Source organism: Carcharhinus amblyrhynchos, chromosome 8, assembly GCF_965287045.1.
Source record: "Carcharhinus amblyrhynchos chromosome 8, sCarAmb.v2.hapA, whole genome shotgun sequence".
NCBI classification, from domain to species: Eukaryota; Metazoa; Chordata; class Chondrichthyes; order Carcharhiniformes; family Carcharhinidae; genus Carcharhinus; species Carcharhinus amblyrhynchos.
The window spans coordinates 52,373,421-52,390,206 of record NC_137331.1 but is presented as its reverse complement, the minus strand read 5'-3'; the positions used below and the strand labels follow the sequence as shown (position 1 = coordinate 52,390,206).

The following is a 16,786-nucleotide window of genomic DNA, read 5'->3' as shown; positions in this document are numbered from 1 at the left end:
CAACCCTGCTGAAGATGTGGAACTTATTGCAGAACTGTTCCTCAGTTCTGGGGGTCAGTGCTAGTGTCGACTCCATCCAGATCTGTAAATCTGTCCGTCTCTGACTCTATGAGGAGCAGTCCAAAGCAAGGACAGATGGTAGTCGGCAGAATGGAATTGAAAAGTCTCCAGTTCTTCTTTTCCAGGAACTCCTCACTTTCAGGAGTAGCTGATCCTGGCCATTTCTGCACCTCACAGAAGTACTTACCTTGAGTGTGGTACCAGGCAAAATCCAGGAAATTTGATGGTGCTTTGTCACTTGATCTAAATTTGACATCTTCAAATGAGGCTAGTGACAACTTGGCATGTGGATGTTAGCATGGAGGTCAGGCGTAATGAGTTGTAGCAGGCTCAGTTGACTGGCCATGAATTCCAAGAGCACAGTGAAGAATGTACACTGAAGTACAGTGAAGAATTCCTGACCTCTGGCATCGAGCAACATTTCCATCTGGAGAGAATTTGCAATTTTGCGGCTTTATAATTCTAAAACCAAATGCAAACTTTCAGTTGTACCCCAGAGCTTTTCAAAATATAATGCAAACAAGTAGCTTTCAGGGGTGGGTGAACAACACATGACCTATTTGTTGTATTTACAGTGTACTAAATACCATTAATTATTGAGGATTGCATTGTACCGGCATATGATACAAAGCAGTTCATACAGAGACGTTTTCTAAAGTTGTTAAATGCCTTCCATTCTGTGGAATAACATTCTTTTTGAAGGCCAGCAGTAAATGTATGTTAGTTATAATGTACAGGCTAATAGGGGTGTTTAAGTATACTTCTGAGATGATGTAAATGGCTGCCATAAACCTTAATTTGTGAAACTGTTTATTCAACTTCAAATACTGCAGATCAGTATACCAGATGACCAATCAGCATTTGGAAAATAGGTTGGAATTTCACCAATTGTATAAATTGAATTTGATGGTTGAAAGAGATAAACTGTATTAAATTGGAGATTAATTTGGTCTTTCAGATAAATTGAAAATAAGCCAATTCATGAAACATGAATATAAACCTGGTTTTCATTTTATTGTTCACTTGGCCAGACAGGCTGCCTGATTTTGTGCAGACTCCCTCTGTGCCATTTCTTGCTATATCTAACCAGGTTTTTTGATTGGCAATCTACATCATTTTACTGAAAAAGATTTCTTCAATATGTAACATCTTTTATTTTAAGCTACTACAAAAGGATATTGTTCTTTAAATGCTTCACCTTGACTACAGAGTTGGCCTCATTTGTTCCAGTTAAAATAAGCTAGTCAAAGGGAGAGTAAGGTGTGTCTTGTACTCAGCAGATTTCTAGTCTCAATGAAAGGGCAGGGCACAGGTCTGTTTATTCAATGAGACTCTCTGTATCTAACATTCATCTTGTGCTCATGCCCACAAGTTAGGAACATCCAGTTCTGAATAGAATCATTCATTTCCTTCATTGCTGCTGCTGATAGATAATAAAGTCTATTGTGAGGAACAGCACAGCAATGTTGTTTCAGGAGAAATTGTCCCAGAATTTAAGCACAAACAGAGTGCTAACAAACTTGACCTCAAACCATGTTATAAACTTGAATGCAAGAATTGTAGTTATGGGTAAATAATGGTTTTACAGGACAAGTGAATATTATGACCAGCAAAGGGGGACAATATTAGCGATACCAAAGAATGGATAATTAAAATACCTTCAGAACTGATGGAGCACATAATTGTAACAATTAGCTCAGTGCTCCATGTTAACAACTGTCAAGCCACTGGGGAGATGAAGCTTCATTAGAACTGCATCTGGAATAGATTTTTGTTACTCAGCTACATGTGAAAGACACTCTTGATTTCAGAACTTAGTTTATTGTATAACAAAAATGTTTCTTCCTCAGCTGTACAAAATGAGCGAGATCGAATAAGTAACCGAAGAAACAACTACGAGAACAGCAGCTCGCCCTCCATCAACACACTGGCTCAGGCTGAAGCTCTTTCCCATCAGGTAGAACCAATATGCAGCACAAGAACTTAAATCTCACTTTCTTGTCATTCCTAATCTTCCTTTGTCTTTTACTGTCACACTCCATCCTTCAAGCAGGACAAATTCCAGGAATTGCTTTGCGGGTTCTTTGGATTAGCTACCATAACTTCTCCAAGCAGAGGTCCAGGTTGCACATTAGACAGAATTTCCATCAATTTTTCATCAACACTGGGCAACGTTTTCTGTGCAATCAGCCACGTCTTTCGCGGCAGCAGAGGCAGCCTATAATTGGCTGCTGGCGGGCTCTTCTGCCCTTGCCGTTGTCTGTGGGGTTTCCCGTTAAATGTACCCCTCACCGCCAGGAAACAGCACTGGCAGCAGGATCAGAAGATCCCGCTGGGATGAACAGCTGGTTAATTCCGGCCTGTATATTGACTGATCAGGAGAACGCCAATGGAATGTTTTGCCATTTTATTAATCATCTGGTATAGGTTACTTGAAGGAGAATTTTTCAAATACTTTGAAATATGATCTCATTACCTTTGAGTAATCCAGCATCCTATGAAGAAAAGTAATTCTTAAAGAATTAAATTGCTTGGTAATGTGTAACTGTATTAGAAAAGAACAAGAATTGAACCTTTAAATTGATGAACGAGACTCAAATGCAGTTGGATGCCTCATTACCAACAGATTCAACTTTGGCTGGCAGGGAAAATAGGTATGGTGTCATTCACATAGGAGGAGAACCTGAACTCAGCAAATTCATTTGAACTTGATGACAGTTATGAATTGAAGGAGTAGGCATAAATGCATTTGAAGGGTGGATAAGGTTTGTCTAAGCGTCAGCATCTGAAGTTTTTAAATCCCCACCTCTTTAAACTTGAATAAAAACAGGCTGAAGCTATCAGGGAGTGGTAAAAGAAGTCTATTGGGCTGCTTTGATTGATAAGCCATCTGATGTAGGTTAGAAAAAAATTGTTTTGCATACCTTCAATAAAGTTATCTGTTGAAATTTCCCAATGATTATCATTATGAATGCATGGCTGAGTTTCAAAGCCTACAATTATTTCAACAGAGGAATTCTGAGCTCACAGTTCTGTTGTTTAATGAGGCCATTAAATAATTCATTGTTTTTGATCTGAGATTTAAATAGAAGTTTGTTTTGGGCAGGATTGGACACTTAAAAATTGAATAAAAACTTTGAATGGGTTTCATTCTTTTCATTCATTTCAAGTATGGATGAATAAGAATGTACGAGGTTGTTAGAAGTCTGTCTTTATCTCCGCATGACTCTTGAGGTCTGCCCATGGTAGAAATTGGGTGACAGGCTATAGAGGTATCATGGAGTATGAGAGGATATGGGTAGTGGGGGACATGAATTGGCATGGAGGGGCCATGAAGGCTATAAGGAGAAATGTGGAAAGTGAGGGGGCATTAGTTGACATGGAGGAGGATAGGGAGGTGAGAAGTGAGGACTAGAGGGTCCAACATCTTCTAAATCAACTGGGATAAAGTTGCAGAGAACCCAAGTGGGCCTTCTAACCAGCCCACATTGACATTCACATTGATGTTTGCCAAGTTGGAAAACTTATTGACTTGAATATCCACCTCAGTTGCAAAAATACAGCCCCAATTTTTGCAAGTGTGCTTATATTGTTTAATTGGCTGGTGTTGCAGCCTCATGCTTTTGGTAGTTAGAAACAGTGGCAGTTATCAAAGGCTAGAATTTGGGGTCAGTGATGACAGCAGGGAACTTGCTCCTGCCCTCAAGGAGGCTTGCCCAGGAAGATCCAGCAATCCCTGTGGTATTGGCTTTCCCCTTTCTGGATGGGCAGCTTAAACTTGGCAGCAAGTCAAGGAGCTGTCTTGTGAAGCAGCAGCAGTGATGTCAGCAAACGCATTGGCAGCCGCTCACATTGAAGTATTCACGTATGGTAAACCAGGAAGTTGACAGCAGTTATTAATCTTCACTTTTAATCTAATATTCAGATAAAATGAATAATTCTGATTGGATTAATATAGAAGTTAACATAAAGATAAACTTGAAAACAATTAAAATGTATGCACTTTTTTATAATTATGGAGAAATGTGACATCCTACAAATGTAAAATTTCAGGATGAGTATTTAGCAGTAATTACGAAGGTAGCAGAATATTTTAAACTCAACTGTATCTCATTCAACAAGGTGCAATGCTTTCAAGGGTTTTTACAGGGAGCATTGGAGTGGAGGCTTTCGTTAATTTATAGATTTCCCTTTGATTGCAATCTGCGGGGACTTTTATAGAAGAGCTCCTACAGGAGCCCAAACTCTCTGACATCTACTTGCCATACTCCACTTCTCAATGCGTGTGTGCAGACTCCAAAGTTATCCAGTTTCACTTCAGTAGTGAACACTGACAGCTTTACCATCATCACCACAGCAACATCTGGGCCATTACGTGGCAGGTTCCACAACACAGGGACAAACATAGTTATTTTGTTTTGTGATTATGACTTGATACCTAGTCACTATAGCTCCCCGTAAAGCTGGAGAAGGAATGCAATTGCTGGAAAGCACATTAGTCCTTTTTTTCTGGCCTATATACGCCACCTGCATCTCTGACAACCAGGTCGATTCTGTTCATAATATCGTTAGAGGTGCCCACAGAAAATCTCTTCTGCTGGTGTTGGGGCACGTGACTTGTACATACAGTCCCACCACCTCGGTCCCCTCAGTCCTGACAGCCGGGTTGTCACCAGCGACGAGGCAGTGGAGTGAATGCACTAGAAAGAACTCTGCATGAAGCTCTTTTGTCACTCGAAGAAAAGCGCAGTTAGCCGCGTTACACATGTCTTAATGTGCACACATCTCATTCCCAAAGTGAAAAATATCAGATTACAGTTTGACCTACGTATGGTATTGCACTCTGAGGACAGAATGCCACAGTGAGTTAAATCATTGTGATATGCTGCCTTGAAGTTGGCAGCATTATATGTAACTTTTGTACAGTTGTGCAACAAGCTGAGTGGCTACTGTATAAGTTGATCATTGCTGATTTAGAATGAAATGCTTCAGCCGCGATGCACCATCCCCAAGATCCGAATATCATTTTTGTTTTACTTCTTGAAGCTGGGGCAATTAATTTTCTCTGCATAATTTTGAATGAAATCAGGCGTTGGGCTTTTTATCATGACAAGAAAATAATAGGCGCATTCGATTCATATGCGACATGAGGATTGTTTTTTAACAACGTATAACAATAAAAATGCATTTACGACAAGCAAAACAATGAATCTTTTTTTAATGGACTGCACTTCAGAAATGGGGGACCAACGCTCAGCGTTAAATGTTCCAAAGCTTTTTTTTTCCACAAAAAGTTAATTAACTTTCAAAGACTTTGCCTGGTATGGTTTTATGACATTCTTTACAAACAAAACACTTTTCCTTTTGGTTGACTGATTTTTCTGGCTCCGCGCTTTATTCTTCAATGGTATCGTGCTACTAAAAACATGAATCTTTTCAGAATTTAGGAACCTGTTTGCAGGTTCTTTTAAAACCTCATTGATGGCGGACAAACAACAGGCTGCACATTTCCATTCACGTTAGTCACAAGTGAAGCAAAAATAATCTCATTTGGTTTTTTAATTATCTGCATGAATGCTTCTTTGGATCGTGTTCTGGGAACAGCGACTGCTTGTGAGAACAATTAACATCTCCCGAGTTGTAATTTAATTTGGTCCTGCTTTTTGTTTCTCAGCAGATCACCTTCTCGGTTCCTGCAACCAGCGCAGACATTGCCACAAAGAAAATTGCTAGTATTAGCGACGTCTGCGAATCAATGAAGGAACAGTTGCTGGTTTTGGTGGAATGGGCAAAATACATTCCAGCTTTCTGTGAGCTGACATTGGACGATCAGGTGAAATATGAACATTGACAAAATGGTCATTTAGTTTTGGGCTGGCGGGACTGATAACTTATTGCTGCATTGAGTGTGTATATACGTGTATCATCGAATCCCTACAGCGCAGAAGGAAACTATTTGTCTCATCAAGTCTGCACCGACTCTCCAACATAGCATACCCCACTAACTCCTGTAACTTTACACATCTTCAGACACTAAAGAAAGAATTTAGTATGGTCAGTCTGCCTAACCTGCACATCTTTGGACTGCGGGAGGAAACCAGAGCAGCTGGAAGAAACCCATGTATGTATTTGAACTCCTACGTGCATATGGTGGAATTCGAGTAATAGAGTGGGATTTTGCAGCTGCATTCACCACAAGGTCGGAAAATCCTGTCTGAGGTCAATGGACCTTCGCATGGTCCGTGTCTATGATTCCCGCGATGGGCAGGATGGGAAAATTCTGCCCATTTGGTCATTACAATGCAGGAGGAGGCCATTTGGCCCATTGAGTCCACATCAGCTCTTTGCAGGACAATTCAGTCAGTTTCATTCCCTGCTTCAACCCCCATAGCCCTGCAAGTTTATTTCCTCAAATACCTATCTTTTGAAATTTCCGTTTGAAATCATTATTCATCTCTGCTCCCGCCACCTTCACAGTATGTTTTAGAATACCCCTGATCTATTGGGTCAAGCATTTCTTTAATAAAAGTGAGATGGGGGAGAATCTTGAAATGTCCCAACTTTGTTTACGAAAGGAAACAGGAATTCTTGTTCTTCCTAGATAATAGTGCATCAGAGGAAGTTATGATTTGGAAATCATGGAATCATAGAATCCTTACAGTGCAGAATGAGGCCATTTGGCTCATCGAGCCTGCACTCTCAACAATCACACCCAGGCTCTCTCCCTGTAACCTGACGTATTTACCTTGCCAGTCCCCCTGACAGTAATTGAGTATGGCCAATCCAACTAACACACATCTTTGGAATGTGGGAGGAAACCTGAGCATCCAGAGGGAAAACCACACAGACATGGGGAGAATGTGCAACCTCCAAACAGACAGTCACCTGAGGCCAGAATTGAATCTGAGTCCATAGCACCATGAGGCGGCAGTGCTAATCACTGTGCTGCCACTCTGCCCTGAGCTGTAATATCCTGCCCACATTGGAAGATATTTGGACAGCTTCTGAGTTGATTTTAATTCAAGTTTGAGTAGACTCACACTGATCAAAGCAGCAAGTAAACGTGTAAACCTGATACCCAGATAGATAATTGATGTGCCTATGATACGACAAATACACTTAGGGTAGGAAATACTCTCAGCTGCATTTCAATGATTCAACTGTAATTTTAGTTACAAACTGTATTCCATCTCTCCTTAAAATTCCCAGAGGAAAGTTAGGAAAAGTAAAGTTGATGAAATCCAGGTTAAACCAACCACCTTACCAAACTCCTTTGAGAGACTCTGGTATGAGAATGAAGGATTTAGCAGAGCTAAAACTGTTAGGTAAATGTGACATAAACTGTGAGATTTGAAAGTTCAAACTTTCGATACACTGTTCTGCTGTGAGGAATCTAATTTTATGATGAGAAAAATGATAGTGACATTTGTATGCTTATAAAAAGAAGGCCTTGCATTTATACTGTAGATTTTACCACTCCGGGACATCCCAAGGCATTTTATTGTCAATGAAATATTTTTGAAAGGTAGTCACTGTATAAGATAGGAAGCTGCAGCGTAATAACATTCCATTAATGCAGGTCTTTCACATCAAAGAATTTCCATGATGCATCATTACTATATTTTCATCAATTTGTTATATGATAACTGGGCTGAATTTTCCCACTGGCTTTGGAATCAAATGGGGGTCCCAAGTCCCTCTTTCCAGTCTCAGGACCAGTTCAGTTACTTTACCAGAGGTGGCTTCTAAGCTGGTCTCATCCGAGCCCATCATCCAATTAGGGAAGATGGTCAGGACATAGACGCAGCCAGCACAATCATTGGACTGGCAGCTCTGAAGCCTTAGCAGTCCCACTGGGGAAGGTTGACATCGCTATGGCAATTCGAAAGATCAAGAGGCTCAGACAGGCAGTTGCAAAAATAAAATCCAGAGGGCAAAGCTGGCAGTGCCCTAGCCTAACCCCATCCCCCACCCCCCAGATAGCCCATTGGGATTTCAGGGCTGGCCTTTCATGCCAGGAGTCTCCTCACTGATACATGGAGGCTCCCACTGTAATGGTCTCCAGAACAGTTGCAGGGAAGCCATCCACTTCAGCTGGCATCTCCCTGTGAGGCAGGGTCTGCCTTGCTGCCTGAAAAATGCCCACAGCCCCACTAAATGGTCCCAATAGCAGGCTCAAGTTTTTCAGTTGGCTGGCCATCTCCCTGGGGTGGGTAAATGACCTGACATGCAGTGCACCCTAGGGAATCTTCAGTTCAATTTGTGGGATGTATCAGATAGATAAAAGATATTCTACTGCAATGGTAATGGCAGACTAGCAATCTAATGCTTAAATCACAGCAGGTTACAAAATTGAATAATTCAACTCAATAAATCCAGTAATTTATGCACTTATTTACATCAGGAAGAACAATCATAAGCTGCTAAATTACCCTGTCCATCACTTCTGCAATTGCTGACTGATAATACAGCAAATTATAAATTTTTGTTCTTGTCTATAAATCCCCTTCATAGCCTCCTAACTCTTCCCTATTTCTGTGTCAGCGTCTTTTCCAGGGTGCTATATCCCTTTGGCTTTGCTCTTCTCTGTACTTCCACTCTACACTAGCAGAAGTTTTCGTCCTTCAGTCACCCACTAATAAAGCCTCTCCTCCACTTGAAAAGCTATACTTCTGAGCAGCTCTGTCAATAATTTTTAACTTTATATTTGCTCTGGCTCTATGTCCATGTTCCTCACAACTACCACTCAGAATGTTTCTTTGTGTTGAAGGCATTCTACAACTATACACTGTTCATGTGGTTGGAGGTGTTTGTGAGAAATGTAATTTGATGCTCCACCAGCACATGCCTTCACTTTTCTTTAAATAAAATCTGTAATTGTTTTGTTTTGTGTTCGGTCTGATAAATCTGCTTTTTCTAAAGCTTTTCAGTGAGCCTTTGTGGAAATGTGCTCTGTAGTGCCATGGATCCATTGTGGCCAGAAAGCCAGTGATGGGTGGTTAACAGTGAGGCAGAGTGCCTTGGGCTACAAGAAGATATAGATGGAATGATCAAATGTTGATAAGTGGCAGATGGAATTTAACACTGAAAATTATGAGGTGATACATTTTGGAAGGAGTAATTTGACGAGGAAAGACTCAATGAATGGTAGGACACTAGGAAGTTCTGTGGAACAAAGGGACCTTGGCATCTTTGTCCACGGATCTCTGAAGGCGGAAGGGCATGTTAGTACGATGGTGAAAAAGACATATGAGACACTTGCCTTTATCAATTGAGGCATAGATTAGAAAAGCAGGGAAGTTATGTTGGAGCTGTATAGATCTTTGGTGAGGCCACAGTTAGAATACTGTGAGCAGTTCTGGTTGCCACATTATTGCAAGGATGTGATTGCGCTGGAGGGGGTGCAGACGAGATTCACCAGGATGCTGCCTGGGATGGAACATTTAAGTTATAAAGTTGCCTAAGCCTGGATTGTTTTCGTTGGAGCAGAAAAGACTGAGGGGCGACCTGATTGAGGTGTACGAGATTATGAGGGACTTGGGCAGAGTGGATAAGGAGCAGCTGTTCCCCTTACTTGAAGGGTCAGTCACAGGGGACATAGGTTCAAGGTGAGGGGTAGGAGGCTTGGGGGGGATGCGAAGAAAACCTTTTTTACCCAGAGGGTGGTGATGGTCTGGAAGCCTGGGGGTTGTCTCTCACCCTTTTAACACTTGGCGTGTCATAACATTCAGGGTTATGGGCCAAGTGCTGGCAGATGGGATTAGGTGGGAGTTCAAGTGTTTCTAATGTGTTGGTGTGGACCGAAGAGCCTGTTCTGCACTGTATGATTCTACGACTGAGTTAATGAATGTCAATGGGAGTGTTCTCAGTTGGAATGTTACATTAAGCCCCAGGGTAATTGAGCAAGGGAGGGGAATAGTTAACTATCATTCTGGCTCCTGAGTGCCAACTGGAGATGCTTACTGGAAAGTGCACGTGCCTCCACAGAATGTAGCAACCAAGCCTTTAAATAAGGAAGAACATTTCTATGGCACAACATCCATGAGCTGATGTTACCTCAGGGAGTGGTCTGTAATATTAAAGTAGTTAAAGGCTGGAATATAGTCTCATTAACTTAACTCCAATGATGCATAGAAATTACTTTGACCATCAGTGCATTTAAAGTGATAAGTTGTAGCTAGTGTTGCAAATTCATGAATTTTAAGGATTCCATTTTCACTTGAGCGTTTATAAAGCCCATTCCACTGATCAGTGTAAAATCTCAAACGACACAGGAAGACTGATTTACCTCTCAGCTCCATTTCTTTAACACTGTGAAATCAATATGCATTACTGCAACTGGATTTTGATTCTGACCTGCCTTCTCCTCCATTACCTAATCTCTGGACAGATCATCTCCTACCTCTCAGCAGGAACAATGAAAGGCTATCCTGCCATTAGAAACCTGGCAAAAGTAAATGGACTAGAGGATATTCAATTATAGAAGTAAAATGTCTGTCAGAAATTTGATAACTCTCCAGTAGACACAAGGCACCAACAATTGGGATTGGAGCATTTGTGGTTATCACATGTAGGAGTTGATTGTCTTCCTGTTATTGTGAATGCAGCAGTCTCTTTACAAGAGCAATAAACTTCTTTGCACCAATGCCTTTACTATCTCAGTCATAGGTGCAAAATCAGCAGGTCCAGAAGCAGATGTAGAATCCAGTCCTGGGTGAGATCGCATCATCAGTGCAACCTCACACTGGGTGGTCAGTTCAGGGGCGCCCAGCATGTGAAGCGTCCTGAGGTAGGCCGGAGGTAGCAGATAAGGGTGGGAATTAATCGGGCATCGGACCAAATGGAGACTTGGCGGGGCCTTTAACAACTCCACAGGCAGCACCCAGAAGGCTGCCAGGGATTGTGGGGCAGTGTTTGTCACAGGATCAATGAGGAAACATCTTCAGTACTAACGGTCCCCCGCACATGGCGGGCACAAAAGGTGGGAGGGCAAGGCCAGTGGGCAGTCTGAGCACAACAGGGGCATCTCATGATGACATTGTTTCCATTCCCATTTCAAAAGTCTGTCGATTGTGTTATCATTAGTATCAGAAAACATCATGTATGAATTTTGTGGTAATGGCCTGAGTATGGGTGATAGTTCGTGTGTGTGTGTGTGTGTGTGTGTGTGTGTGTGTGTGTGTGTGTGTGGGGGGGGGGGGGGGGGGGGGTAGCAGGGGCTTTGAACTAATGTGTTGGTGTGGACCGAAGAGCCTGTTCTGCACTGTATGATTCTACGACTGAGTTAACGAATGTCAATGGGAGTGTTCTCAGTTGGAAAGTTCCATTAAGCCCCAGGGTAATTGAGCAAGGGAGGGGAATAGTTAACTATCATTCTGGCTCCTGAGTGCCAACTGGAGATGCTTACTGGAAAGTGCACGTGCATCCACAGAATGTAGCAACCAAGCCTTTAAATAAGGAAGAACATTTCTATGGCACAACATCCATGAGCTGATGTTACCTCAGGAAGTGGTCTGTAATATTAAAGTAGTTGGTTCTGTAATATTAAATATTCTGTAATATTAAAGTGGGGTTGTGGTTTGTGTATCAAAAATGCCTTGTAGCGAGGAAACGGCCTTGTCAAGAGCTGGGATCGATGCTGTGGCAGCATAGTTGAATGTGCACATTACCAAGGCCTTTCTGGTGTTCCTGCTTCCCTGAAGGTTCCTCACCCTGAGTCTCCTTGGCTCCTCATCAGATCCGTCAATAAATTCAACTGCCATGGCATCTGGAGGTGCCTCACAATCCTCCGCCTCCAGTCCGTCTCCCCCTTGCCGGAGCCAGATTGTGCAGCAGGCAATGATGGTAAGTGACATATGTTCTGGAGGATATTGCAGTACTCCCTGCAAACTGTTCAGGCATTTGAATCTCATCTTCTGCAGCCCAATGCTCCGTTCTACCACTGTCCTTCTGCAAGTGTTGTACCTCTCCTCCATCTCTGTTTCTGGGTGCCAGAGTGGCTTCAGGAGTCATGTTTTCAGGGGATAGCCCCCATCAACCTGGAGCCATCCATCCAAATGAGCAGGAGCCATGGACAGCCTTGGCATTGGTGAGTGTCGCAGGATGTGGACATCATGTGAACTGCCAGGATACCACGCACTGATTTCCTGAATCTGTTTTCAGATTGTATACACCTCAACATGCACTGAATAGAACCTCCTGCTGTTCACACAGGCACCTGGCTTACCCATTGCTGCTTTGATGACCACGTGGGTACAGTTAATGGCACCCTGGATATGGGGAAGCCAGCAACCAATCTATATCTCTGGCTGTCTCAGCCTGGCTGACTTTGTCCAGCAATGAATGACTGTCATCTACTGTCGAAACAGAACGTCAGTAATGAGCTTGATGCAACTATGGGCAGCAGATTGGGACACACCATACAGATCCCCTGCTGACCCTTGGAAAGAACTGATGACTTGGAAATTGAGGGCTGCTGTGGCCTTCAGAGTCACATGCATTACATCACAACCCATGCAGTTGAATGCAATCTCTGGCTGCATAAGGTGAGGACAGTGTCCCTAGAGACATGAAATCTCCTTTGGCACTGGACTTTGGACATGTTGAGGTAGTTGGAGCACTGCCTGTACACTCTTGCTGCAGGACAGGGGCATCTTCTGTGGACCTTTCTTGTTTGTACTCCCTGTTGACCTCGTAACCCATGTGCCTGCAGCTCTCCTGCCAAGGATCACTCCCTGGGATGTTGCCTGCAGTTACCTGGTCTCCTGTCCTTTCTATCCTGCTCTTCCTCCTCCTCCTCAGAGGAGGTCCCAGAAGCTGCGTATATAATCCCCATGATCAAAAATGAACTACGCAGTGTGTCATGCGCCTAAGGGCGAACTCTGTTGAAACCTTCAAAGATAGCAAGAAAATGATTCCAAAGAAAACTATCCATGCATGGGAAATATAACAGAAATGATGAAATCTCTCAAATCATCTAAATTTCATGGTACAAAATTCTAACCTAAAGAGAAAGAGACTTTACTCCAGGGCCTTTTATCCTGTACTTGGATGAGAACTCAAGGAAATAAGTTGGCCACCTGCACATGTTGCTTGTGCAATGACCACAAAATCGCACGGACAACATAAGATTCCTTTCAATTGTTTAATTAATGGCCTTAATTGGCCCATGAAGTGTCAGCAGTCACACTTCTAACTTCTGTGGATGGTCATCAACCATAATATCATCGTGTGCATGATGAAGTTAGCGTGCTCACTCAACATAATTCTTCTGATAAAATTCTTCTGATAAAATTCTGACCCTGGTGTTTCGGTAAAGTGCCGATTGTAGACCAGTCATTTTCCTTGATGGATGATTCTCCCTGAAACGTACAAACCTGCGTACTTGACCAAGTCAATGGTGTCGTGATGGACCATCCATCTCATTCTCATTCTTCCTCTTGTGGGTAATATGTGGTCTAGGCAGAAGACTCAGCAAAGATAAAGAATGTCCATGTCCTCAAAGAACAGTGCAGACCATCAAGACCTAGAAGGCCAAATTTGAAATAATTTTAAATTGAACAAAACTGAAATGCTTTTAAATGAACCATAAATTGCCCAACTGGAATAATTTCAACTTTGCAATTTGTTTTGGACCTGATCTTAACTGGGATTTAAAAGCCAGCATCTGGTTGTGGTGATTTACAATATCACGTCACACACTCTATATAGTTTGGCACCGTTTTAGAACTGAAGTGTTATTTGTGGGAGGCAAAGCTTGCCAAACAAGCATACTAACTTATGCTGACACAAGAAATTTATCGATAGATTAAGAAAGATCCATTAATTACACCATTTTAAATAATTGTTTTTAACTAAACCTATTGTGCAGTACACAAGCTAACATCATAAATATTAACCTGGTTCCAGTGAAAGGCTACTCAAAAATTACAGAGCCTCTGCAATTTGGCTTGTGGATTAGTTACAAATTAGGGGGTTGGGGTGAGAGGATGAGGCTCACAGAATATAACTGTTTGAAACCTAGAACCTACTTGAAGTAAGTGTGGACATAAATATTTTCAATTGTCAGTGCATAGGCTTAAAATTATTTACCAGTTGCACATAATGTGGTTTTTAACTTCCTTGTCTATCTTCCATGTCAGGTTGCTTTGTTGAGAGCTCATGCTGGGGAACACTTATTGCTTGGAGTGGCAAAACGATCCATGTTATACAAGGATGTTCTATTACTAGGTAAAAATTTCCTGACAATCACATATCTTATAGCTAACATTAAAAAAAAATTTTCCACGGAACTAATATATTATAGTGAGCAATTCTTAATTTTATAAAATGAAATACTGACCACCGATGCCACTTTCAACAGGGAATGATTACGCTATACACCGCAACAGCCCAGAAATGGAAATTAGTCGTGTGGCAAATAGGATTTTGGATGAGTTGGTGCAGCCTTTTCAGGAAATTCAGATCGATGATAATGAATATGCCTGTTTGAAAGCAATAGTTTTCTTTGATCCAGGTCAGTGCTGATTTTCACATTGGAAAGAATGTTTAGCATTGCGTCATGGTGGCAAGTGTATTCCACTGGAAGTAGCAAATAGTCATTTCAATTTTTAAATGCCTGAATTTGGGGTTTGAATTGAATCACCCCCTTTTTGACAATGAAGCAGTTTCATTTCAGCCATGAGGAAAAAAAATTATAAAGCCAGCATTTCTGGTGTCCACTTGGAGCCCGTGAAGTGGAGATGCTAGGGCTGGACTGGGGTGGGTACAGTAAGCTGTCTCACCACACCAGGCTAAAGTCCAACAGGTTTATTTGGAATCACAAACTTTTGGAGTGCTGCTCCTTCATCAGGTCACTCACCAAATAAACCTGTTGGACTTTAATCTGGTGTGATGAGACTGCTTACTGTCCTAGGAACCCAGGTAGTTGCACCATGTACTCATACCAAGCAAGGCTCTGCGTTAAGATTGTGATTTTAGAATATGACCCCTTTTGTAATGGGCCTTACTTTTATTCCTGAGGTGGAGAGAGTAAATTGGGGAATATCCCAGTTCAATGCACCCACCTTGGGAGATAGTACCCAATCAGACCCAATTTTCACTCAGCGGTGGTGGCTGCAGGAAGAAGTCAAGCCCTGCACCCATGGACTCGAATCAAATGGGGCATGTAAATTGCCAAAGCGGGTTGTTTAAAAGGCCCACCTCTATTCTCTGGGACTTCTCCCAGTTGTTTCTTTAAATTTTAGGCCTTCTAGTCCTCATCCCTCACAGCCCATCATCTCCCCAGCTGCTCCAAAGCCCTTATGTCAACCCTTATCCCCCACCCTTTACTCTTATAATCTCCATGCCAACTGACTCAGTATTCACCATGAGCAAGCCTCAGGAGCCATGTTAAAATTAAATAAAATAAATGTCTAAATATTGATTACAGCCTTTATTATAGTAATAAAATGCCACTCCCATTCATGAAAGCTTATTCAACACATGAAGGTGCCTTCAAGTGTATAGTCCCTTATAAATATAAGAAGCCCTGTTTTCATAAGCCCACATCAAAGGATAGATAATCCTTTAATAGCCTATTTTTCTTGTAAATCAAATTGCGAACTCAGTACATCCTGCTGAGATAATTATAGGTGTGAAAAACAGCCATTCATTAATAATGATATGATGTTAGCCCTTGGGAATATATCACCAAACAGCTATTGTAATTACTAAAAGTTTTTTTTAGTTCAACTGTCACAGACACGGGCAGTCTTTTTTCATTTTTTTAAAGGACTGGGGATTTAGATAATTTCACATTTGAGTTTTTTTTTACCTTTCACTGACACAGTGGTGAATGGAAAATCACCTGTACTGTCCCCAGACATGAGTGGCACAATAGAACTCTTTTTTCACCTACCATACTTTACTAAACAAATCCTCACTATAAAAGCTCAGTTGTCAATAGGCAACTTGTATTTCTTTGACATTTATTTGAGTTTGTGTTATCCTTTTTGTTTGTAATCTTCTTCTCCACTAGTGACAAAAAGGTGCCCAATTTTCTATCACTTTCTTTTTATTTTGTCGCAGATGCTAAGGCTTTAAACAATCCATCAAAAATCAAGGATATGCGTTACCAAGTGCAAGTTAGTTTGGAAGATTACATTAATGATCGACAGTATGATTCCCGAGGGCGATTCGGAGAATTGCTACTTCTGTTGCCAACTCTTCAAAGTATAACTTGGCAGATGATTGAACAAATTCAATTTGTTAAACTTTTTGGGCTAGCTAAAATTGACAACTTACTCCAAGAAATGCTGCTAGGAGGTATGTATGATTTCGTTTCAGATCCAGTCAATTGTACCACAGTTTTTTAAAAATAACCCATCATTAAACTCAAAATGGCACCAATCTTTTCCCGTTTCAATACTTTACCTCTATAGTATTACTGGGAATTTCCTCCTGGGATTTTCCAATCAGCCACTGTAGCCTGTGGCTGAAGATTGGTGGACATCCTGGACAGACATGTAAACAGAGTTTCCACCAAATTCCTAGTGGCCATTTGGGTGGGCCTCAAAAGGATTCTTGCCACCTATCTAATTGAGACTGCCTTTTTCCAGTCAATTTCAGTGCTTATTGTAACCCAAATTGTTAGCTGCAGAAATTGGTTGGCATGTTTTCCTACCAAAATGAGTGACCACACTTCAAGAAGCACTTCGTTGCTCATATGCTATTTCTTCACCCACCC

General features: G+C 41.7%; 1 protein-coding gene across 4 annotated transcripts in view; it reads left to right on the top strand.

Moving 5' to 3' along the window:
- LOC145346600 (hepatocyte nuclear factor 4-gamma-like) overlaps positions 1-16,786 on the top strand; it is a 141,696-nt gene that overhangs the window by 117,339 nt on the left and 7,571 nt on the right. For 3 of the 4 annotated variants that reach the window (XM_080194064.1, XM_080194065.1, XM_080194062.1), the window contains exons 4-8: positions 1,911-2,017; positions 5,735-5,893; positions 14,202-14,289; positions 14,423-14,575; positions 16,129-16,365. In XM_080194064.1, coding sequence (XP_080050190.1) covers positions 1,911-2,017; positions 5,735-5,893; positions 14,202-14,289; positions 14,423-14,575; positions 16,129-16,365 — 744 coding nt within the window. The remainder of the gene's footprint in view (positions 1-1,910; positions 2,018-5,734; positions 5,894-14,201; positions 14,290-14,422; positions 14,576-16,128; positions 16,366-16,786) is intronic. The other variant, XM_080194063.1, reaches the window with a different exon arrangement.